The sequence below is a fragment of the Schistocerca gregaria genome, chromosome 4 (assembly GCF_023897955.1).
Source record: "Schistocerca gregaria isolate iqSchGreg1 chromosome 4, iqSchGreg1.2, whole genome shotgun sequence".
Lineage (NCBI taxonomy): Eukaryota > Metazoa > Arthropoda > Insecta > Orthoptera > Acrididae > Schistocerca > Schistocerca gregaria.
In genome coordinates, this window is record NC_064923.1 from 697,892,504 (window position 1) to 697,918,467 (window position 25,964).

Here is a 25,964-nt window from a genome sequence, read left to right on the forward strand (position 1 = left end):
GCCATAGCAACGTCATCACATAAAAGGGCAGGGAGGGTATCAGGCAGCGCAAACGTCTGCCTGAGTCCTGTTAAAAGCGGACAGTCCACCAAAATGTGGACCACCGTCAGAGCTGCCCCGCAGCGACATAGCGGTGGGTCCTCCCGGCGCAACAAATGGCTGTGCGTCAGCCACGTGTGGCCAACACGCAGCCGGCAGAGGACGACAGAGTCCTTCCGAGAGGCCCGCATGGAGGAGCGCCACACACCGGTCGTCTCCTTTACCGCCCGAAGTTTGATGGGCGTGGGCAGGGTGCGCCACTCGTCACCCCAGGCACCAAGCACTTTCCGGCGCAAAAGCGACAGGAGATCACACTCCATAAGGCCGAGTTCCAGAGCCGGTGAACTCACTGCCTGTTTAGCCAGCGTGTCAACCCGCTCATTGCCCGGGATGCCGACATGACCTGGGGTCCAAACATAGATCACGGAGCGGCCGCAACGGGCAAGAGCATGGAGCGACTCGTGGATGGCCATCACCAGACGGGAACGAGGAAAGCACTGGTCAAGAGCTCGTAAACCACTCAGGGAGTCACTACAGATGACAAAGGACTCACCTGAGCGGGAGCGGATATACTATAGGGCGTGACAGATGGCAACCAACTCGGCAGTGTATACACTGTTCCCGGGTGCCAGCGACCATTGCTCACAATGATCCTCTAGAGTAAGAGCGTAACCAGTGCGACCAGAGACCATCGAACCGTCGGTATAGGCCACGGCAGATCCGGGAAACTCGGCAAGGAGAGAAACAAAATGGCGGCGGAGGGCCGGAGGAGGGACCGAGTCTTTCGGACCCTGTGTCAAATCCAGCCGAATGCACGGTCGGCGCACACACCAAGGGGGCAGACGGAGATTGGCCCGGAAAACAGGCGGGAGGGGAAAAAACTCAATCTCACACAGTAGAGCCCGGATGCGAACCGCGATCGTACACCCTGAACGGGGCCGCCTGTCTGGAAGATGGACGATCGAGTGCGGGAACAGGAGACGGTAGTTGGGATGCCCTGGCAAGCTACAAACGTGGGCAGCATAAGCGGCCAGAAGTCGGTCGCGCCGGATCCGCAATGGAGGAACACCAGCCTCCACAAGTAAGCTGTCAACAGGGCTTGTCCGAAATGCTCCTGTGGCGAGTCGGATCCCGCAGTGATGGATGGGATCCAGCAATTGCAACGCTGATGGCGATGCCGAACCATAAGCCACACACCCATAATCAAGGCGGGACTGGATCAGCGCTTGATACAGCCGAAGAAGGGTGGACCGATCGGCACCCCATCCGGTGTGGCTAAGGCAACGGAGAGCGTTTAAATGCCGCCAGCATGTTTGTTTAAGCTGCCTAATATGAGGCAGCCAAGTCAACCGGGCATCAAATACCAGTCCCAAGAACCGATGCGTCTCTACCACAGCAAGAGGTTCACCGTCAAGGTAAAGGCGTGGCTCAGGGTGAACCGTGCGACGCCGGCAGAAATGCATAACGCAGGTCTTAGCGGCCGAAAACTGGAAGCCGTGCGCTACAGCCCACGACTGCGCCTTGCGGATAGCGCCCTGCATCTGGCGCTCAGCAACTGCAATGCCAGCGGAGCTGTAGTAGAGGCAGAAGTCGTCTGCATACAACGAAGCTGCGACGGACGATCCCACCGCCTCAGCGAGCCCATTGATCGCAATTAAAAACAGGGAGACACTGAGGACAGACCCCTGTGGGACCCCGTTCTCCTGGACCCGGGAGGAACTATGGGACGCAGCAACTTGCACGCGGAAGGAATGAGACGACAGAAAATTCTGAATAAAAATTGGGAGCGGGCCCCTAAGACCCCACCCATGAAGTGTGGCCAGGATGTGATATCGCCAAGTCGTATCGTACGCCTTCCGCATGTCGAAGAAGACGGCAACCAGATGTTGGCGGCGTGCAAAGGCTGTATGGACGGCAGACTCTAGGGAGACCAGATTATCAACGGCAGAGTGGCCTTTACGGAACCCACCCTGAGACGGAGCCAGAAGGCCTCGAGACTCGAGGAGCCAACTCAACCTCCGGCTCACCATACGTTCTAGCAACTTGCAAAGAACGTTGGTGAGGCTTATGGGGCGGTAGCTGTCCACCTCCAGCGGGTTCTTGCCAGGTTTCAACACGGGGAGGACGATGCTTTCTCGCCATTGAGACGGGAACACACCCTCAACCGAGATGCGATTGAAAACATCTAGGAGGCGTCACTGGCAAGTCAAAGAGAGGTGTTTCAGCATCTGGCTGTGGATGCAGTCTGGCCCAGGAGCCGTATCAGGGCAAGCAGATAGTGCACTCTGGAATTCCCAGTCGCTGAAAGGAGCATTGTACGACTCCGCGTGGCGTGTGTGAAAGGAAAGCCTCCAACTTTCCAACCGCTCTTTCTGGGAGCGGAAGGCCAGTGGGTAATTCGTAGATGCGGAACACTGAGCAAAATGCGCTGCTAACCGGTCCGCAATCGTGTCGGAGTCAGTACACACCACTCCATTCAGCGAAAGCCCAGGGACAGAGACAGGCGGCCGATAGCCATGGAGTCGCCTAATCTTAGCCCAAACCTGCGATGCAGAGGTACGGACGCCAATGGTGGAAACATACCGTTCCCAGCACTCCTGCTTCCGTTGACGAATAAGGCGTCGGGCACGGGCATGGAGCTGTTTAAAAACGATGAGGTTCTCCAAGGACGGGTGCCGCTTATGGCGTTGGAGAGCCCGCCGGCGATCTCTAATCGCCTCTGCGATCTCGGGCGCCCACCAAGGCACAGTCCTCCGCCGAGGGGACCCGGATGAACAGGGAATCGCAGATGCCGCCGCAGAAACGATGCCGATGGTGACCGACTGAACCACCGCATCAATGGTGTCAGGGGAAGGAGGTGCGATAGTGGCGAGAGAGGAGAACAAGCCCCTATCAGCCTTATTCAGAGCCCATCTGGAGGGGCGTTCAGAGGAGTGACGCTGTGGTAGTGACAGAAAGATGGGGAAATGGTCACTACCACATAAGTCGTCATGGACACTCCAGTGGATGGATGGTGAAAGTCCGGGGCTGCAGATAGAAAGGTCAATGGCCGAAAATGTGCCATGGACGACGCTGAAATGTGTCGGCTCTCCCGTGTTTAAGAGGCAGAGGTCAAGCTGCAAGAGAAGAGTCTCGACATCTCTACCCCGGCCAGTAATTGCGGCGCTACCCCACAGGGGGTTATGGGCATCAAAGTCGCCCAGTAACACAAAAGGAGGAGGCAGTTGTGCTATCAATGCAGCCAACACATGACGCGAGACATCACCATCTGGCGGAAGATACAAACTGCAGACAGTAATAGGCTGAGGCGTCCACATCCTTACAGCGACAGCCTCTAAAGGTGTGTGAAGAGGTACACATTCGCTGTAGACAGAGTTAAGGATGTAGACGCAGACTCCACCAGATACCCTCTCATAAGCTGCCCGGTTCTTGTAATAACCCCGATACCCACGTAGGGCAGGGGTCGGCATTGCCGGAAACCAAGTTTCCTGTAGGGCAATGCAGAGGAAAGGGTGACTGCTGATGAGTTGGCGAAGCTCAGCAAGGTGGTGGATAAAGCGCTGCAGTTCCACTGGAGTATCGCTTTGTCCATGTCCGAAAAAGGCGTGAAGGGGCCGAGGAGGCAGATCACGCCACTGGGTCACCTGCTGCCACCGATGGAGGACCAGTACAATCTGCTTCCATGGTGTCCGAGGGTCCGGCGAGATCCAGGTCCTCAGCGGACGCCCGGATCTCCACCTTATCCTCGGCCGCAGAGCCTGTAGGGAGCAGTGGGGTGGATGCCACCGCGTGGTCCTTGGCCTTAGAGGTCTTCTTCTTCATCTTGTCTCTCTGGTCCTTGGGTTTCATTGGCTGGGAGGGCTCCAGCGAGTCAGTCTCCGGGACGGAGGAGAAGCGGGAAGCCCTGCGACCAGCCGCTGGTCTGCTTTTCTTCCATTGGCTGACGTCACCCTTCCCAGAGGCGGAAACCCGGGAAGGAAGGGACCCAAGGGACCCTTTCCGTGCTATTTGAGCCGGGGAAGTTTGAGGCTTCCCTAGCTTAGAAGTGGGGACTGATGTCCCCGATGGTTGGGGGGTTGCTGCTCCTGAGGCAGGTAGTGCAGGAGCAGCAGGGAGTGAAGTGCCCCCCACCATCAAGGGGGCAGGTGTAGCATTCCAGCTCTGAGAGGTGGCAGTCTGAGGGAGAGCTAATGGGGCCATAACAGTAGTAGCCGCGGCGTAAGAGGCAGTCATTCGAACAGGATGGAGGCGTTCGAACTTCTGCCTGGCCTCAGTGTATGTCAGGCGGTCCAGGGTCTTATACTCCATGATTTTGCGCTCTTTCAGGAAGATCCTGCAGTCCGGCGAGCAAGGCGAGTGGTGCTCTCCGCAGTTTACACAGATGGGAGGCGGAGCACATGGAGTATTGGTATGTGATGGGCGTCCACAATCTCGACATGTGAGGCTGGAAGCACAGCGGGAAGACATATGCCCGAACTTCCAGCACTTAAAGCACCGCATCGGGGGAGGGATATATGGCTTGACGTCACAACGATAGACCATCACCTTGACCTTCTCAGGTAAGGTATCACCCTCGAAGGCAAAGATGAAGGCACCGGTGGCAACCTGCTTATCCCTTGGACCACGATGTACGCGCCGGACGAAGTGAACACCTCGCCGCTCTAAATTGGCGCGAAGCTCGTCATCGGACTGCAATAGAAGGTCCCGATGGAATATTATGCCCTGGACCATATTAAGACTCTTATGGGGCGTGATTGTAACCGGAACATCCCCCAGCTTGTTACAATCGAGTAACCGGCAGGACTGGGCGGAGGACGCCGATTTGATCAAAACCGAGCCCGAGCGCATTTTGGACAAGCCCTCCACCTCCCCGAACTTGTCCTCTAAGTGCTTGACAAAGAACTGAGGCTTCATGGATGTAAAGGATTCACCATCAGCTCTCGTACACACCAGGTAGCGGGGCGAGTATGGTTCGCTGGCATCCTTAGTCTTTCGTTCCTCCCATGGTGTAGCCAGGGAGGGGAACGATTTGGGGTCATATGTAGTTGCGTTGTATTGAGCCCTGGAACGCTTAGAGACTGCTGGCGGCTGGCCGCCAGCAAGAGATGATGTACCACCCTTCATTGCAGGTCATCCGCCCTGATGCCACCTACTTCGACCAAGGGCCCTCCCCACGGGCGCCACCCAGCCTCAGCAACGACCACCTGGCAGGATGGCCATTGCCGGGAGTCCCAATGCCCCAAGGAGATAGGCATCTACTCCTTGGCATACGTGGGGAGTTAACGGCGCTGGCATCAGCGGAGCGATCCCTGTGTAGGCAGGGGGCTACAACCAACAGGATACTTGGTGGCCCCACTACAACGGACTGGCTACCGTGCTGTATTTCAGGTGATGTAGTCCAATATCGTCATTGGCGCATAAAGCAACACAGCATAGCAGACTGCAATAAACTGCACCCAAGAACAAATCCACGCCCAAGAGATGGTAGGCGAGCGGGACTGCTAAGCGATGACGACAAACCTGGCTAGAGATGGTAATGCATGATGGACACATCGCTCCTTGTAAGGCGCCCTTCCCCAATCGGCTCGCTCTTCGGAAAATTTAGAAGGATGGAGGTCAAACCCGTTAGGGGACCATCTCACAAGGCCAAAACGTTTGAGACTCCTTTAAGTCGCCTCTTACGACAGGCAGGAATACCGTGGGCCTATTCTTACCCCCGAACCCACAGGGGGACGCGAGTTAGGGTGGCAGTCACTGAAACAAAGTCGGTTATTTTTGCAGCGAGGTCTATTTATGAAATTTCAATCACCAACTTTCTCTTCCGAATGCATAAATATTTTGTTGAACACCCTCCTACGTAGGGAGAAATGATCGTCATTATAAAATAAGAGAAATCAGAGCTCAAACGGAAAGATTTAGGTGTTCCTTTTTCACACATGCCATTCGAGAGTGGAACAGTAGAGAAGCAGTATGAAAATGGTTTGATGAACCCTCTGCCAGGCACTTCAGTGTGAATTGCAGAGTAACCACACAGATGTAGATGTAGACTGTAAATCCCACTTTGGAAAATTATGTGCTGCATTAGTGGATCACAGGAGTAAAAGACCAACCGTGGTTTAAGAACAAAATTCCAAAAATACTGAGAAATCAAAGATCATTGTAATCTCAATTGAAATACAGAAATATCAAAAGGCAAAAGTTAGTAGACATTCACTGCAGGACTCTTGAATAGAGAGCTTCTGCCCTCAAATCAGTATGGAATGGAAAGCATCACTCTTGCTAAACTAAGCTTGTCCTTTTCTTGTGGGAGAGGGGGGATGCGGGGTGGAAGTGAGCCACATATAAAAGCAGCAACGGACTTGTATTGATGAAGCGGTTATAACATGCACATGCAGCTCCTCCGTATGTGTCGATTCTGTGACACACAATAATGTGCTGTTTCATTTTGTGAGCTCCCAAACTATAATTGATTACTGAATGAGTAGCAGAGTGACATCGTTGTTACTATTAATGTGGTGCAGAGCCCATTCTATTTACATGTTAGAAAGCCAGTTTCTCATTCACAGATGTTTCTGCATATTTTAAGTTATTTTTTCAAATCCAGAATACAGAGCGTGTCTTTTCATAACAGTGCTGAGAGGACAATATAAACTGTGTAACATTAATCTCACTGCACTGTGTAGAATCCCTCTGCTTTTTGGGATCAACTAATAATCCTGAAAAATAAAACGAAAATTTCTTATGTATTTATTGCTGTTCATTCGTTTCATCAATTTAATTAATAATTATTAAACTACTCTTGCAAGACAATAGCACTGAATAGTCACTAGACTTACAATGCTGCCTTATGCACAGATAGTTACACAAATATTATCATGTTTTAATTTGCTTGCTAGTTCAACTGGAACCACTTATGCTCTGAGCAATGTATTCAAATATCAACCATTTCTTGTTGTTGTTGTTGTTGTTGTTGTTGTTGTTGTTATGGTCTTCAGTCCTGAGACTGATTTGATGCAGCTCTCCATGCTACTCTATCCCGCGAAAGCTTCTTCATCTCCCAGTACCTACTGCAACCTACATCCTTCTGAATCTGCTTAGTGTATTCATCCCTTGGTCTCCCTCTACGATTTTTACCCTCCATGCTGCCCTCCAATACTAAATTTGTCGTCCCTTGACGCCTCAGATCATGTCCCACCAATCGATCCCTTCTTCTAGCCAAGTTGTGCCACAAACTCCTCTTCTCCCCAATTCTATTCAATATCTCCTCATTAGTTATGTGATCTACCCATCTTCCGTAGCACCACATTTCAAAAGCTTCTATTCTTATCGTCTGTGTTTCACTTCCATACATGGCTACATTCCATACAAATACTTTCAAAAACAACTTCCTGACACTTAAATCAATATTCGATGTTAACAAATTTCTCTTCTTCAGAAACACTTTCCTTGCCATTGCCAGTCTACATTTTGTATCCTCTCTACTTTGACCATCATCAGTTATTTTGCTCCCCAAATAGCAAAACTCCTTTACTACTTCAAGTGTCTCACTTCCTAATCTAATTCCCTCAGCATCATCCAACTTAATTCGACTGCATTCCTTTATCCTCATTTTGCTTTTGTTAATGTTCATCTTATACCCTCCTTTCAAGACACTGTCCATTCCGTTCAACTGCTCTTCCAAGTCCTTTGCTGTCTCTGACAGAATTACAATTTCATCGGCGAACCTCAAAGTTTTTATTTCTTCTCCATGGATTTCAATACCTACTCCGAACTTTTCTTTTGTTTCCTTTAGTGCTTGCTCAATATACAGATTGAATAACATCGGAGAGAGGGTACAACCCTGTCTCACTCCCCTTCCAACCACTGTTTCCCTTTCATGCCCCTCGACTCTTATAACCGCCATCTGCTTTTTGTACAAATTGTAAATAGCCTTTCGCTCCCTGTATTTCACCCCTGCCACCTTTATAATTTGAAAGAGAGTATTCCAGTCAACATTGTCAAAAGCTTCTCTAAGTCTACAAATGCTAGAAACATAGGTTTGCCTTTCCTTAATCTTTCTTCTAAAGTAAGTCGTACAGTCAGTATTGCCGCACGTGTTCCAACATTCTCCTTGTTACCTGAAGTAGGAAAGGAGGAGTCAAAACCAGGAGTAGTTGAAAGTAGGGTGCAGCACACTACTAAAATTGGTAACAGCATTAGGTCGGGAAAATCTAGTAATAGGAAAAGAAAAGTCTTGCTGCTAGGTAGCAGTCATGGGAGGGGTGTAGGCCAACTAGTGCAGGAGAAATTAGGAGCAGATTACCAGGTCACGAGTTTGTTTAAGCCAAGTGCTAGGCTTAGCCAGGTGATAGAAGACATAGGACCACTCTGTAGGGACTTTGACAAGTATGATGAGGTGATAATAATAGGTGGGGCAGGAAACAGCCTGGCTAAGGATAGGAATTATGATATTAAGAGTGACCTGGATAAAGTAGGAGCTGCAACAGGATGTACAAATGTGGGTTTTGTTGAGGTATTGCAGCGTTACGATCAGCCTTCGGATAACCCTTCTGTGTGGCTAGTTAACAGAGAGTTGAGCGAGCAGCTGCTGGACGGTGCAAAAACACACATTTATACAGTGCCTGTTGGTAGCATTGGGAGATGGGGATACACTCGACATGGCCTGCACCTAAATAGTCTAGGGAAGGATAGATTAGCTGATTTAATTGTAGGTCGTCTAAAGGGGGCCACTAGCACTCAAGGCAAAACCCCTGTGACCCGAAAGGGCATAGGGGCACCTTTTTTAGGTTGAACAAGATGTCCAGACAGGCTGCTCTTAAAGGTAAAAAAATAAATGGTTCGAATAAAGGTAGAGGAAACAGTTGTGTTAATGTATTTCACCAAAATATCAGGGGATTAAGGAACAAAATAGACGAACTAATAATTTGTTTTGAGAATATTAAAAATACAACAGAAGTTGATGTACTGTGCCTGTCTGAACATCATATAACTACACAAATGGAAAATGTAAATATTAATGGGTATAAACTAGCAACTTATTTTTGTAGAGACAATATGGAGAAAGGAGGAGCTGCCATTTATGTTAAGGGGGAACATAGTTTTAAAAACATAGAAACCGCAAAATTCTGTGTAGAACAGCACATTGAAGTATGCGCTTGTGAGCTTAAATTGGACAGTGGTAAATTCATAATTGTGACTGTGTATAGGTCCCCACTTGGAAATTTTCAAATGTTTCTTAAAAACCTAGATCTCTTGATGCGTTATCTGTCAGAAAAGGGAAAACACATTATCATTTGTGGAGATTTTAACGTAGATTTTCTTAAACACTCAAGCAAGAAGAACGACCTTGAACTATTACTTTGCTGTTACAATCTGACATCAGTCATTGATTTTCCTACTCGTATTGTACAAGACAGTAGCACCCTGATAGATAACATTTTCATAGACCAAGATAAATTAAAAGAAGTAAGCACCTATCCTATTAAGAACAGGCTTTCTGATCACGATGCACAGCTACTTTCAATTCATGACTCTGCTCCATACAGTAATGTAAAAAAAAAAAAAAAAATAATACGCCCAATTAACCATATAACAATTCAACAATTTAAGGAAAGCTTGAAAAGGGTAGACTGGGAGGATGTTTATCGGGAACCTGATGCAAATGTTAAATTTAACTTATTCCATGATAAACTTGTGGGTATATTTGAAAACAGTTTTCCTAAGAAATTAGTGAATCATAATTCAAATAAACTTGATAAAAACCATGGATGACTAAAGGGATTAAAATTTCTTGTAGCCGGAAATGGGAACTATACCAAGACACTAGAATAAGTCAAGGTGAAGAAAAGCTCAACAATTATAAGAAATATTTTAATATATTAAGGAAAGTTATAAAAAAATCCAGAAGTATCAAGTCTGAGATTAGCACCTCTGAGGACAAAGTTAAAACAATATGGAATATAGTTAAAAGGGAAACTGGGCAACCAAGGTCACAGGACAACAGTATTACTGTTAAGCACAATGAAAAGCTTATAAATGAAAAATCACAGGTTGAAAATATTTTTAATAATCATTTTATAAATGTAGTGGAAAATATAGGCACCAGCTGCTCACCAGATAGGGCAGAACTCTATATGAAAGAGGCATTCCCGGTGCAAACAAATGAAATTGAAATCCTACCCACCTCACCGTCTGAAATTAAGAAAATAATAAATTCACTTCAGAATAAAAACTCACATGGAACTGATGGTATCTCCAATAGAATACTAAAATCTTGTCCACACCTGATAAGTCGAGTTCTTAGCCACATATGTAATAGCTCATTGAATCAGGGAATATTTCCTGACAGATTGAAATATGCCATAGTTAAACCCTTGCATAAAAAAGGTGACAAGACAGATGTCAACAATTATCGTCCTATTTCACTTCTGACATCCTTCTCAAAAGTGTTTGAAAAAGTAATGTACTCAAGAGTAACTTTACACATTAGTGGGAATAATGTTTTAACAAAATGTCAGTTCGGTTTTCAGAAAGGTGTTTCAACAGATAGTGCTATACACGCTTTCACTGATCAAATTTTAAATGCTCTGGATAGTAGAACATCACCAATTGGGATTTTCTGTGATCTCTCTAAGGCTTTTGATTGTGTGGATCATGAAATCCTCTTAGATAAGCTGAAGTACTATGGAATGAATGGTTCAGTACACAGATGGTTCACTTCATATTTAACTGGTAGAATGCAGAAGGTTGAAACAGTAAACCCACATAGTACACAAAGGGCATCAGATTACTCAGACTGGGGATGTATCAAGAATGGGGTACCACAGGGTTCTGTCTTGGGGCCTTTATTGTTTTTAATATATGTTAATGACTTGCCTGATTATATTCATGAAGATGCAAACTTGGTTCTCTTTGCAGATGACACAAGTATTGTAATCAAGCCTAAAAAGCAAGAATCAGCTGAGGAAAATGCAAATAATGTTTTTCAAACAGTTATTAGGTGGTTTTCCACAAATGGACTTTCATTGAACTTTGAAAAAACACTGTACATACAGTTCAGTACAGGGAAAGGCATAACACCGGAAATAAATATAGAGTGTGGGGGAAAATCTTTAGCTAAAGCAGATTGTTCAAAATGTCTGGGTGTCTGTATTGATCAGAATTTAAACTGGAAGACACACATTGACAATCTACTGAAACGATTGAGCTCAGCTACCTATGCTATTAGTGTCATTGCAAATTTTGTAGACAAGCACATCAGTAAGTTAGCTTACCATGCATATTTTCATTTGTTGCTTTCTTACGGAATCATCTTTTGGGGCAATTCATCACTAAGAAAGAAGGTATTTATTGCACAAAAACATGTTATCAGAATAATGTCTGGGGCTCATCCAAGATCATCTTGTAGACAATTATTTAAAGAATTAGGGATATTGCCAGTAGCTTCACAATATATATACAGCCTAATGAAATTTGTTGTTAGTAACCCAGATCACTTCAGAATTAATAGCACAGTCCACAGCTACAATACTAGAAGACAGGGTGACCTTCACTACCGTTCATTGAATTTGACATTGGCACAAAAGGGGGTGAATTATACTGCCACAAAGATTTTTGGTCAATTGCCAAACAATATCAAAAGTCTGACAGACAACCAATCGGCATTCAAAGTAAGTTAAGGGAATTCCTGAATGACAACTCCTTCTACTCCATAGATGAATTTTTAGACATAGGCCAAAGAAATACAATAAGCATTAACAATTGTACCGTATATAAGACTAACAATGATTATTTGCGATAAATGTATCTTGTGTACTTTGACACGTTCCACATCATTACAAAAGAATCGTGTTCATGATCCATGGAACAAGTAATATAACTAACTAACTAACTTATGCACAGATAGTTACACAAATATTATCATGTTTTAATTTGCTTGCTAGTTCAACTGGAACCGCTTATGCTCTGAGCAATGTATTCAAATATCAACCATTTCTTCTTGTTGTTGTTGTTGTTGTTGTTATGGTCTTCAGTCCTGAGACTAATTTGATGCAGCTCTCCATGCTACTCTATCCCACGAAAGCTTCTTCATCTCCCAGTACCTACTGCAACCTACATCCTTCTGAATCTGCTTAGTGTATTCATCTCTTGGTCTCCCTCTACGATTTTTACCCTCCACGCTGCCCTCCAATACTAAATTTGTCATCCCTTGATGCCTCAGATCATGTCCCACCAATCGATCCCTTCTTCTAGCCAAGTTGTGCCACAAACTCCTCTTCTCCCCAATTCTATTCAATATCTCCTCATTAGTTATGTGATCTACCCATCTTCTGTAGCACCACATTTCAAAAGCTTCTATTCTTATCGTCTGTGTTTCACTTCCATACATGGCTACATTCCACAAATACTTTCAGAAACAACTTCCTGACACTTAAATCAATACTCGATGTTAACAAATTTCTCTTCTTCAGAAACACTTTCCTTGCTATTGCCAGTCTACATTTTATATCCTCTCTACTTCGACCATCATCAGTTATTTTGCTCCCCAAATAGCAAAACTCCTTTACTACTTCAAGTGTCTCACTTCCTAGTCTAATTTCCTCAGCATCACCCAACTTAATTCGACTGCATTCCTTTATCCTCGTTTTGCTTTTGTTAATGTTCATCTTATACCCTCCTTTCAAGACACTGTCCATTCCGTTCAACTGCTCTTCCAAGTCCTTTGCTGTCTCTGACAGAATTACAATGTTTTTATTTCTTCTCCATGGATTTTAATACCTACTCCGAACTTTTCTTTTGTTTCCTTTAGTGCTTGCTCAATATACAGATTGAATAACATCGGAGAGAGGGTACAACCCTGTCTCACTCCCCTTCCAACCACTGTTTCCCTTTCATGCCCCTCGACTCTTATAACCGCCATCTGCTTTTTGTACAAATTGTAAATAGCCTTTCGCTCCCTGTATTTCACCCCTGCCACCTTTATAATTTGAAAGAGAGTATTCCAATCAACATTGTCAAAAGCTTCTCTAAGTCTACAAATGCTAGAAACATAGGTTTGCCTTTCCTTAATCTTTCTTCTAAGGTAAGTCATACGGTCAGTATTGCCTCATAGGTTTTTGGTTTTATATACGTTGCTTGATTAAAAGGATGAGAGCTTTGTTTCTCTAAGTTATTAAAGATTTTTTTATATTTAATTAATTATATTAGTGTGCAACTTGTTAAAATTTTTGTGTTGATCTGATGCCAATTTCGTTGCAGGAGTGGCCGTTCTTGTTCTACATGCTGAAAACTGTTTTTCGTTGCAGTGTTCCGTTTTTGAACAAATCTGGAATTATAAATGTTTGTAACTCAGTTTTTATGAGATGATTTTGAGATTCTTGATCTTTTTTCAGTGTCATTAATAACTAGTACAGAACAGACAAAACTACTTTTAATTAGAAAGGAACCAAGAGGGACCACTTTGAGAGAAGGAGAGAATGTGAAGAATCTCAAGCTATAGCCCATTCTGATTCATGGATCTTGTCAGTTGCTGCTACCCAGGGAAATGATGATGGACTTAACAGTGGTTTAGTTGCTGTGCCTAGCTGTCAGCGAGGGTTGCAGCTAGTGATGGTATACCTGGAAGTCAGTAAGTGAAAATATGACCATTGTGATTTGTTTCAGCCACCTGAATCTGTTGATGTTTGTGGTGCATCAGCAGATCCTCTCCTTGCTTCCACAACTTGTCCTGCTTTGTTTGAACAGCAGTGTGTTATGTCAGTTACAAAACAGGAATTTGATCAGTCTGTCTTTGAATTACTACTGGCCATGAGGGAGGAAAAGAAAGTAACTGCGAGAGGATTCAATAGAAGACTATATGCCAATGGAAAACAGTTTGAACAGATGGAGGTTAATAGCAAGAGTAACAACAGTGGGTTAAGTAGGGAGTTATCAGAGAAGACAGAAAATAGTGTGAAATGACTAGATGAGAACTTAGGGAAAAGTACAGAAGCAAATGATAGAAATATACAGATAAATTGGAGACAAATGCTACTATCTTACGGGGTCAAATACATGGTTTAGAACAAATCTGTGAATCAGTTAGTGGGATTACAGGGGAGCTTACAGAATTGGGTGCACAATTAAAGGAAAAGTTACATAGGGAATTTCATGGTAGAATTTCTAATTCTAAAGTCAAATTACTACTTGCAAAAAGTTAGGCAATTTCAGTTTGTTATCAATGTATGAACGAAGCCTTTGGAAAATAATTTACAGCAAAGAAAGTGAAACGAATTAAACAGAACTGTCACAGATTTGACAGGTTATCTATTACTGACATTCAAGAACAATTTTTTTAAGTCATGGCTCATTTTTGGAGGTTTGGAAAATAATTTTGAAGGAAGAGAGAAATATTAGAATTTTCTGTCCCGTCAACAGTGAAGTCATTAGAGATGGTGCAAAAGCTCATTACAAAAGGAGAGGGGACGAAATCAACCTACCCTCTTCACATTAAACATTACACCATTTGCCTGGAGTGATTTTAGGAAATCATGGCTAATTTATCTCTAATGGCTAGATGGGGATTTGAACTTCCGTTGTCCTGAATGTGCATCCAGTGTGCTAACTACTGTCCCACCTTACTCAGTACAATTTTGAAGAGTTAAAGCTTTGTATTGAAGAAGAGTTTAAGCAAACCGAGAAGAAGTTTGTCGAGTTATTTTCTTCAGTTACTTAATTAGTGCATAATGCTGAGCAGAGCCCTAATGATACAGACCATGTCAGGACGAGGGAGTCAGAATAAGTAGGATTTAAAGAGGGGGAAACGGAGATTAATAGGACAAGAAGAGGATTCATACAAGAGGTAAATACGGGACTGTCAAAGGTTGAGGAGAAAATAGGTAATGGTGTTGGTCAAGGTCCATCCCATAGTAAAGGACATGGACCTAATGATAAGGTAGACTCATGCTACAAAGATGAGTCAGATCCTTCGTCTCGTAAGAGGAAGAAAATACATCCTAGTTCTTGTGAGTTTCATCAGGGCAATGAATGCAGTGAGTCTATGTCTAGTTTTGACTACAATCATATTTCTTAACTGTAAAAAAGCTTTTAGTACTTACAAATTCAACCATTGGTATTCATCCTCCCACTTTGTTGGAGCACTTTGAGTTTTGACTTCCCTCTACTTGGCCTGACGCTTACAAGATTTAACTTTTGTAGGGTTACTTGGAAGATAAACCTACTATACATATGTGCACTATGATTAGAAATTGTGAATCATACAAAGAGTTTAGCACTTACTCTTGTCTGCATACTGGTCTGAGACAACACAAGACAGGGTCAAATATAGTGTTCTACTTATGCAAAATTTTAACATTTCCGGATTTTGCTGGCCTCCAAGATTATTTGAACATATTTTGTTCAAAAATCAATTCCTATATAAAATCCTTACAGTCCTGCTGAAATGATTCATATTTGTCTTACCAACTTCCATCACATTCACATCCAATAATTTTTGCTGTAATGTGAAAGAATGACTTCAAGGGTTTCCAAAGTTTGCTTCCGATTTTAGAGTATGGCAGTTGGTGATGAAAATGGTCCTGGGATGATAACCAATTTCTTTATTCAAATTCTAAGACACAATGAAACAGAAATTATCATTGTGGGCAATATGATTCACGATGTGACAGCTATGACAATGTGAAATGGAGGCATCAGGGGAAAGGACAATATCGCAATATAAAGAGTGATTATAGAATTTGGAGGAGCAATTGGAATGTTACACATTTTGATAATTACACAGGCAACAGAGGTAATGACAGAGACAGTCATGGGAATGATAGTGATTTGAGATCCAAACATTGTGGAGGTCCAATCACCTGATCAGCAGAATAATATCCATGCCGAGAACCCATTGCCAGGTGACTAACAACTGCAGTTTACGGCTGTATCACTTACTGTGAGTGTGACGAATACTAGTTTGAACAATTGAGTGTGTTGAATTCTGAAGATGTGATGGAGCTTTTGCTTGATGTGAGACAGGACAATGTAAATTGTTTAGTGAGTCAATGCTTCAAATAGATATTAATGAAGTTACTTTGTCTTGTATTCTTGATACCAGTAGCCTAGTGTGTTCAGTGAGGCCAACTTACAGAGGTGTGAAGGTGTAAGTTCATGGCTTACTCTTCCTTTATGGCAGACTAAGATGGAGGAGGCAATCCTTGGAAGGAGTACTGAAGTGAAGAAGGAGGGTAAGAGGTTTTCTGGGAATTTTGTGATTGTGACAATGTTGGCAATTGAGACAATAATAGGAGTTGATTTTTTGTCAATTCCCCAAGCAATGATGGGTTTTGATCACTGTGAAAGTGCTGCTAAAGTATAATGGTAAGTAAGTACAATGTGTGATTAGGGAGGAGGGTTTGTACCACTGTCTTAAATTTCTCACAAGGTCTATGTTGTTTTTTGAATTGAGATTTGTTGTAAATGAGAGTATGGCTAATGCAATTTTTGTAAATGGTGAAAAAGAGACAAGAAATCGGATCGAGTGTACGGAGGAAGCAGATGAGATAGTGCAAGGAAATTTGTCTGTGGTACTGCATCATGATCATCCAGTATTTCCTGAAAACCATGTACTGTCAAGGGATTTTTATATCTATTAAAATTTAAGGAACATATGATTTCTTTGTCAGAGCATATACTATACCAGTAACCTACAAGGAAAGAGAGATGAAGCAAAAACAGAGAAAATGTTGCAGCTATGGGTGACTGAATGTGCTGCCAGTACTCATAATAGTCTGTTGCTAGTTGTGCCAGAGGGATGTGGCATGAGGTTGGTGTTGGATTTCAAGCAAATTAATACAATTGTTGCACCATAAAATGATAGACCACTGACATTAGATGACTTATTGCAAACTGATCTGAGACATAGCTACAGATTGGACAGCATCCTTCACACTGGAAGTTCAAAGCATTCTCATGATATGGCAGTCGCTATTTGTTTTGCAAGCTACTTTTCAGGTTGAATAATGTCAGTTCCACTGCACTTATCAGAAATTTCAATAGCATTCTTCAACTAGATTTAAAAAGATGATGACAACCTAGACTGTGTGTTACTTGCAGAAGAGAGGTTGAAATGTAACAATATCCACTAAATGGGTTCAACATGAGGGGGGATTAGAGGAATCCCTTTCACCTTTGATCCCTTCTCCTTGCCCTTTGTCCTTTTGTGCTCTTGTAGTTCAAGCTGAGAAGTGTCAGAGCAGCCATTTGGAACTGAAGAGGAGTGTGTCATTCTGAAGCCTGCTGGCTGTTTGATGACAACTTCACACTACTAGTTTTTGTATGTCCTTCCTTGTGATTGAAGGTTTGAGGGATTTTAGCCGTTCACCTATGTAATAAAATGGAACACTAAAAGCCATCCTTATGATGTTATTCATTATTTTGCTGTCACTTTCTGTGCTTCAGTGCGCCATCTTCAGGCCTTAACTGATGCTGACAGTGTTAACACCATCCAGATATATAATTCATCAGTAGCCAACATCTATGAACTGTTTTTAACACACTGCCATGTAACAACGATGCTGTGTCTCCAACTATCAACTACTAGAGTTAGTAGTTGACGGTCGGAGATACAACATCAGTTTTACAGGTAGTACAGTTGGTTCTCTAGTGAATCACCAGGGGTCACAACAGAAACATAAAGGAGGAGGAGGAGGAGGGGGGGGGGGGGGCAAATTACTTTGGGGCTATTCATAAATGTTTGTTGCTGTTTTTGATTGATTATTAGTTTACCTTCGGTGATGGTTATGAAGCTCTAATGTGGGTCATAATGCTTTTCTTTTCTTTGTGATACAGTTGAGCACAAGCAATAACCTTCGTGGCCTGTAGTCTACTGGCCACTGGCTGTCCAGTATTCATTTCTGATGGCTGAGAAACAACCGGTAACACCCAAGCCCATGTGCAGAGATGTGGAGCGAGTTACAGGAAAGGGGTAGAACCTGATTTGGGGAATTTGGTCAGCAGTCGCTCAATTAAGAAGACTGTCAATGTACCACTAATGACAGATCTTCAGACAGTGTTTCGTGTGTTTACATACTGCAGCATGCAGTTCAGCTGTAGTGGTTATAAAGCTAAGTACTGACAAACATATTTGTGCACCTTTTTTCTTTTCATCATCAGTCTACCGACTGATTTGATGCGGCCCGCCACAAATTCCTTTCCTGTGCTAACCTCTTCATCACAGAGTAGCACTTGCAACCTACGTCCTCAATTATTTGCTTGACGTATTCCGATCTGTCTTCCTCTACATTTTTTGCCCTCTACAGCTCCCTAGTACTATGGAAGTCATTCCCTCATGTCTTAGCAGATGTCCTATCATCCTGTCCCTTCTCCTTATCAGTGTTTTCCACATATTCCTTTCCTTTCCGATTCTGCGTAGAACCTCCTCATTCCTTACCTTATCATTCCACCTAATTTTCAACATTCGTCTATAGCACCACATCTCAAATGCTACGATTCACTTCTGTTCCGGTTTTCCCACAGTCCATGTTTCACTACCATACAATGCTGTACTCCAGACGTACATCCTCAGTAATTTCTTCCTCAAATTAAGGCCGGTACTTGATATTAGTAGACTTCTCTTGGCCAGAAATGACTTTTTTGCCATAACGAGTCTGCTTTTGATGTCTTCCTTGCTCCGTCCGTCATTGGTTATTTTACTGCCTAGGTAGCAGAATTCCTTAACTTCATTGACTTCGTGACCATCAATCCTGATGTTAAGTTTCTCGCTGTTCTCATTTCTACTACTTCTCATTACGTTCATCTTTCTCCGATTTACTCTCGGACCATACTGTATACTCATTAGACTGTTCATTCCATTCAGCAGATCATTTAATTCTTCTTCACTTTCACTCAGGATAGCAATGTCATCAGCGAATCGTATCATTGATATACTTTCATCTTGTATTTTAATTCCACTCCTGAACCTTTCTTTTAATGTCAGAATTGCCTCTCTCGTGCCTTTACTTTTCCTAAAGCCAAACTGATCGTCACCTAGCGCATTCAAATTTTCTTTTCCATTCTTCTGTATATTATTCTTGTAAGCAGCTTAGATGCATGAGCTGTTAAGCTGATTGTGCGATAATTCTCGCACTTGTCAGCTCTTGCCGTCTTCGGAATTGTGTGGATGATGCTTTTCCGAAAGTCAGATGGTATGTCACCAGACTCATATATTCTACACACCAACGTGAATAGTCGTTTTGTTGCCACTTCCCCTAATGATTTTAGAAATTCTGATGGAATGTTATCTATCCCTTTTGCCTTATTTGACCGTAAGTCTTCTAAAGCTCATTTAAATTCCGATTCTAATACTGGATCCCCTATCTCTTCTAAATCGACTCCTGTTTCTTCTTCTATCACATCAGACAAATTTTCACCCTCATAGAGGCTTTCAATGTATTCTTTCCACCTATCTGCTCTCTCCTCTGCATTTAACAGTGGAATTCCCGTTGCACTCTTAATGTTACCACCGTTGCTTTTAATGTCACCAAAGGTTGTTTTGACTTTCCTGTATGCTGAGTCTGTCCTTCCGAAAATCATATCTTTTTCGAGGTCTTCACATTTTTTCTGCAGCCATTTCGTCTTAGCTTCCCTGCACTTCCTATCTATTTCATTCCTCAGCGACTTGTATTTCTGTATTCCTGATTTTCCCGGAACATGTTTGTACTTCCTCCTTTCATCAATCAACTGAAGTATTTCTTCTGTTACCCATAGTTTCTTCACAGCTACCTTCTTTGTACCTATGTTTTCCTTCCCAACTTCTGTGATGGTCCTTTTTAGAGACGTCCATTCCTCTTCAACTCTGTTGCCTACTGCGCTATTCCTTATTGCTTAATCTATAGCGTTAGAGAACTTCAAACGTATCTCGTCATTCCTTAGAACTTCCGTATCCCACTTTTTAGAGTACTGATTCTTCAGGACTAATGTCTTAAACTTCAGTCTACTCTTCATCACTACTATATTGTGATCTGAGTCTATATCTGCTCCTGGGTACGCCTTACAATCCAGTATCTGATTTCGGAATCTCTGTCTGACCATGATGTAATCTAATTGAAATCTTCCCCTATCTCCCGGCCTTTCCAAGTATACCACCTCCTCTTGTGATTCTTGAACACGGTATTCGCTATTACTAGCTGAAACTTGTTACAGAACTCAATTAGTCTTTCTCCTCTTTCATTCCTTGTCCCAAGCCCATATTCTCCTGTAACCTTTTCTTCTACTCCTTCCCCTACAACTGCATTCCAGTCGCCCATGACTATTAGATTTTCGTCCTCCTTTACATATTGCATTACCCTTTCAATATCCTCATACACTTTCTCTATCTGTTCATCTTCAGCTTGCGACGTCGGCATGTATACCTGAACTATCGTTGTCGGTGTTGGTCTGCTGTCGGGATAACCCATGGAAAAATTCCTGTAGTAGTTGGTGTTAAGAGCTGCATCTTTTTTTAGATGGAAGTCAGCTGATAGGTAAACCTGCTTAAAGGAAGTCCCTCTAACTACGAGCTCACCTTCAGAGGATGTAATGTTTCCAAGTAGAGAAGGAATTAGCACATTTCATCAAAATATAAGTGGTATTAGAGATAAAGTTAGTGTACTGCTCATAGATGTTGACTCTGAAATTATTGGTATATCAGAGCACCACTTAAATGTCACATTCAATTACAAACTATGCAGAAAAGTTAATCCAACAGCAAAAGAGAGTTTTTTAAACCCTGTCAAGGAACAAGAGTGGCAGGATGTTTATAGTGCCGATAACATAGATGATAACTACAATGCTTTCCTTAACACATTTCTCATGCTCTTTGAGAGTTGCTTTCCATTATAACATTCTAAATGGGGTACTAGCACGAATAGGCAGCCCGGGTGGCTGACTAGTGGGATAAGGATATCTTGTAGAACAAAGCGGGAATCACAACAAAATGTTAGAAGTAGTCACAATCAAGCTGCAGTATCCCATTACACACATTATTGTAAGGTGCTTAAAAATTTTATTATGAAGGCAAAATATGTGGTATGAGGTTAGAAATCAGGTCATTAGTTTTGAAACACCCTATATAATGCCGTATATCATAAGTGAATGAAAATAAACAAAGTAGAATAATTTTTTTTCGACTATCAATTATTGCAGATATTGTTCTAGTAGTAAATATAGCAGTACCCAGTTTTTGAACAAGACTCTGAACATGGGATTTCTGTCATAACATACCATCTATCTGGAACCCTGGAATTTTTATTGTTCAGACTCACTGATCACATGCCCATTTTGTTTAAACAAGTTGAATTGCATGATAAAAACTGTAAAAAAAATGGATGTCACTGAGATTAAGCATCACTTTATTTTCTACAAGCCATGAACTTATGAACTGGACTATTTGATAGGTTAGGTTAGTGTTGTTTTAACGTCCCATCGACAATGAGGTCATTAGAGACGGAGCGCAAGCTCGGGTTAGGGAAGGATGCGGAAGGAAATCGGCCGTGCCCTTTCAAAGGAACCATCCCGGCATTTGCCTGAAACAAATGTTAAATGGAAACTGTGGCTCTTTCAACAGTGATGCATCACAAACAGGTGTGTCCTCTGATGTAAATAGTCATGTGATGAAGCCGCACATGGAGAGCATCACATCCAGCAACTCTCTCATCCAAGGGCTCATAAGTGTCTCAATAAAAGATGACATTGTAACTCACAAGGGAGACAGCATATTGTACAATACTGTAGTTTCACACAAGTGTCATACTGAAGTACAGCAACACATAATGTATCTTTGTTGAAAGTTTGTGGAGATGCATCTATGAATCAATGAAAACTAGTTATGAAAGAATCAGTGCAAATGGGATTTGTGGGTAGATTAAAATGAGATGACTTATAGTTAATAATGCTTTGCAAGGTAGAAATAAGAAGCCACAATGCTAAAAACTAGTTTTTATTGTGAATACATGCAATTCACTATATAAACTGCCGCCAGAATTGAGAAATACATAGGGCCATGAAGTGCTTATATGATAATGATAAAATAATAGTTTTACTGGAATAAGGTACGGCAAGTGGGAACAGTAATAATATGAGCTTTTGTCTGTATGCTAAGTGATCTTGGCTTGTGCCAAGGATCCTGAATGGAATGTGGAACTGGAGCTGTATGCACAAGTTCAACAAAGGAGACAGGGACATAAAAATTAACTTTTGAGATTCCTTTCCATCAGAATAAAAATAATGAATATCACCTTAGACAAACTATTAGTTACAATTCGGCATTCAACCTTTCTCCCCCCCCCCCCCCCCCCCCCCCCCCCGCCCCAGCCCCGCTACTGTCACAGTAGAAGACTGAACAATATTTCAGTTAATGCTACCAAACAATACTAATGCCTAAGAAAGTAAGTTAGCATAACATGACTGTGAAAAAGGATCAAAGGAACATCTTTGGTTTCAAATGTTGTTAAATTCCCACTGTGCTCAAAATGAAGTGCACATCCACAGAACGTGATATGAGCAACACGCTGATTTTTGTTATCTTCGAATCAAATGCCTATTCTGTGTAGAGATTGCCATTTTCCTACACAGACAGTGCAATTTCTGTGTGAAAGGAAATCTACACTGTCATTCATGTTGATTGCTCATTTATTTTTCTTTGTTTTTTTCTCATTCATTTTCCCTACACTCAGTCATCTTAACTTTTGGCACTAGTGTCATAAAAGTTGCACACTAGTCCCATTAAGTCTATAAATGGAGTAACTGCATGCAATATAATTTGTAAAAATGAAAGTACAATGCTCACCTCAAAAAATTTAACAAAAGCACTGCATTTATATAACGCAGAGTGATGAGATGCAAACTCCAATAATGACTCTGCACACTTCCTCCTTTCCTCAATGACATCATCTTCAAACCTGTAAATAAAGACTGAAAATCTTTCTGTGAAAATATTTAAACTGACGGATTTAATGAGAAAAAGGTAATACACACCGTCCAAAAAATTTTGCTTTCACAAATGGTGGAAAAGTGTCCTTCAGATACAGCTTTTTATGTTTTATCTGCAGTTGGTTATGAAGTTTCTTGAAGTCATTGTATCTCTTCCATACAACTGTCTTTGCCAATGCCTCAGTAGATGACTCTGCATATACCTATTTTTTTAAATAAATAAATAAAATGAGAAACTATTTACACATTTAAACAAAATACCAATGAAAGAATAAAATATTCAACAATCTAAATTTCCATAATACATACTTTTTACAGCATTTTAAGAAGAGACACAGACGGAGAGAGAGAGAGAGAGAGAGAGAGAGAGAGAGAGAGAGAGAGAGAGAGAGAGATGATGCGCCAAATGGGACAGAAATCTGTAGATATGCTGTACATGTACAGACAAACAAAATTCAGAAAAATTGGACAATTTATTAAAGAGAAAGAGCTTCATAAATAACACACAACATTTTGATCCACCTCTGGCCCTTATGCAAGCAGTTATTTGGTTTGGCATTGACCAATAGTGTTATTCGATATCCTTCTGAGGGACGTCATGCCACATTCTGTCCAATTGGCGTATTAAATAGTCAGAATCCTTAACTGGTTGGAGGGCCCTGCCCATAATGCTCTAAATGTTCTCAGCTGGGGAGAGATATGACGAGTTTTACTGGGCAAGGTACGGTTTGGCAAGCATGAAGACAAGCAGTAGAAACTCTCACCATGTGTGGGCATCATTATCTTGCTGAAATGTAAACACATAATGGCTTGCCATTAAGACCAACAAAATGAGGCACAGAATACCGTTAATGTACCGCTGTGCTGTAAGGGTGCCACTTATGATGTGCAGAGGGGTCCTGACATGACAAAAAGGCTTCCCAGATCATCATTTCTAGCTGCTGAGCCATATGGCAACAACATCAGATTAGTATCCCAATGTTGTCCAGGGCATCTCCACACAAATCTTCAGCCTGGAATCTCGTTGACTGGAGTAGAAAGTCCTTCAGTGGTGAGAGCCCCGATAACCAGGGAAGGTGTGCCTGGAGATGCCATGGTCAGTGGTGGATACCAACTTGACTGTTGCCTGTCGTATGGCCCAACAGTCAGGAGTGATAGTCAGGGGTATCATTTCATTTCTTAGCAGAACTCCTTTGGTTGTCATCTGTGGCACCTTTGGTTGTAATCTGTGAAATTCTAACAGCACAGTGGTACACTGACAATATTTTATGCTCCATTTTATTGCCCTTTATGACAAGCCTTTCAGTGCTTACATTTCAGCAAGATAATGGCTGCCCACACACACACAGAGCAAGCTTCTACTGCCTGTCTTCATGCTTGTTTGGAGCATTATTGGTAACACCTTCCTACCATCGTGGTATTTTCACGATCTGACATGCCAACTGTCCATAATTTGGCACAATGTCACTCATTAGAACATCCAACAACTCTATCAAAAGTATGCCAAGTTGAATAATTTCTTGCATAAGGGCTAAAGGTGCATTATCATGTTATTGACTTGCTCAATTTGTGGAGCTCTTTTTCTTGAATAAATCGCCCAATTTTTCTGAGGTTGTAATCATTTGTTTGTCTGTACGTCTACATCACGTCTACCAACTTCCATCCCATCCACATAATTCCTTTGTGGTGTGGTTCTTTACCAAAAAAAAAAAAAAATAATTTAAAGAATCTTAGAGTGTATTTTGTTAACAGCTGTGGTACAAAACAATTGGTATTTACAGATGAACAGGACTGATACTAAGAAGGTACAAGTGGTAGTCAAAAAATTACAGAACTATTGTTTTGTTTGTTTACAGGTTAATTATTTTGTACTTTTCTTGGTCCTGTTACATAGAAAAGCAACTATGTGTACAGCACTGGATAAGTCGATTTATATGTATACAAATGAAGGTGAAATAAAAATAATGTACTCCATATTTTAAAATATTCTTAAATGAGTACAAGCAGTGACAGTGTAAATATGAGTTGCAAAATTTACAAGAGGTTTTGATATCAATATTTGCTTTCTAAGTTTTGAGAATTTATCCTATGTGGGAAGTATAGTTTTGGTACAGGGCTCTGTTGATTTATGTAATACTTATACATAAGTTTTATTGTGTCTAATAAAGTGATCACAGATTTCACAATTTTTTTTTTTTTTCAAATCTGTTTGGTTTAAAGAATACAGAAGTTTCAAATGGCAAAGGAGAAATAACAGAGATTGTAAACAATGTTTCATCCTAATCTCAAGGTTTTCCTCCATATATGATTCTAATCGCTCTTTTTTGCAGTTTGATGTTCTGATAGGTGCTTAAGTTATACCAAAATGTGACATATTTTAAGGTGAGAGTGAAAGTCAGTGTGAAACGCATTCTTTGGTATTCTCTCTTAACAACACTAGGATTTTAGTGAGCAAAAAGAAGATGGGTGGTCTTGCCCAGTTTTTCATAAAGATACTGAATGTGTTTCTTTTTGCAGTCATAGTCCAAAGAAATTGGTTTCTTTACTGTTAACATCTGGTGCATTATTTACAAAGAGAAATGCAATGTACATATCCTTGTTCAGAACATTGGGAAATTTTAAGTTCTTTTAATAATAAAAATATCACGAGGTAAGCTTTTGGCCAAAAGGCCTTCTGCAAAATTTAGACAAAACCCACACACACACATACGTTCATGCAAACGCAAGTCTCACACACAACAGCTGTCTCAGTCTTGCCTCAACAGCAAGACAGAGGTCATGTGTGTGATGGTTGTGTTTGTGTGCAAATGTGTTTGTTATGTTGCCTAATGCAGAAGGAAGACTTTTCGCCAAAAGCTTATTTGTTTAGCGTCTTGTGTTGTGCCTCTCTCTTATTCAGTATCTCCACTACATGGTGAGCAGCAATCTATCCTTTTCATAATGTTATTATTCCATCCTGGGTTTTCCACTGTTTAATA

The 25,964-nt window shown here is 42.1% G+C and overlaps 1 protein-coding gene across 1 annotated transcript in view; it reads right to left on the reverse strand.

Moving 5' to 3' along the window:
- Nucleotides 1–25,964, reverse strand: part of LOC126267483 (ribosomal protein S6 kinase delta-1) — a 221,007-nt gene that overhangs the window by 185,476 nt on the left and 9,567 nt on the right. Inside the window, exons 2-3 of the mRNA XM_049972768.1 lie at nucleotides 23,032–23,189; nucleotides 22,844–22,955 (exon numbers count right to left, since the gene is read on the reverse strand). Of these exons, the coding sequence (XP_049828725.1) occupies nucleotides 22,844–22,955; nucleotides 23,032–23,189 (270 nt within the window). The remainder of the gene's footprint in view (nucleotides 1–22,843; nucleotides 22,956–23,031; nucleotides 23,190–25,964) is intronic.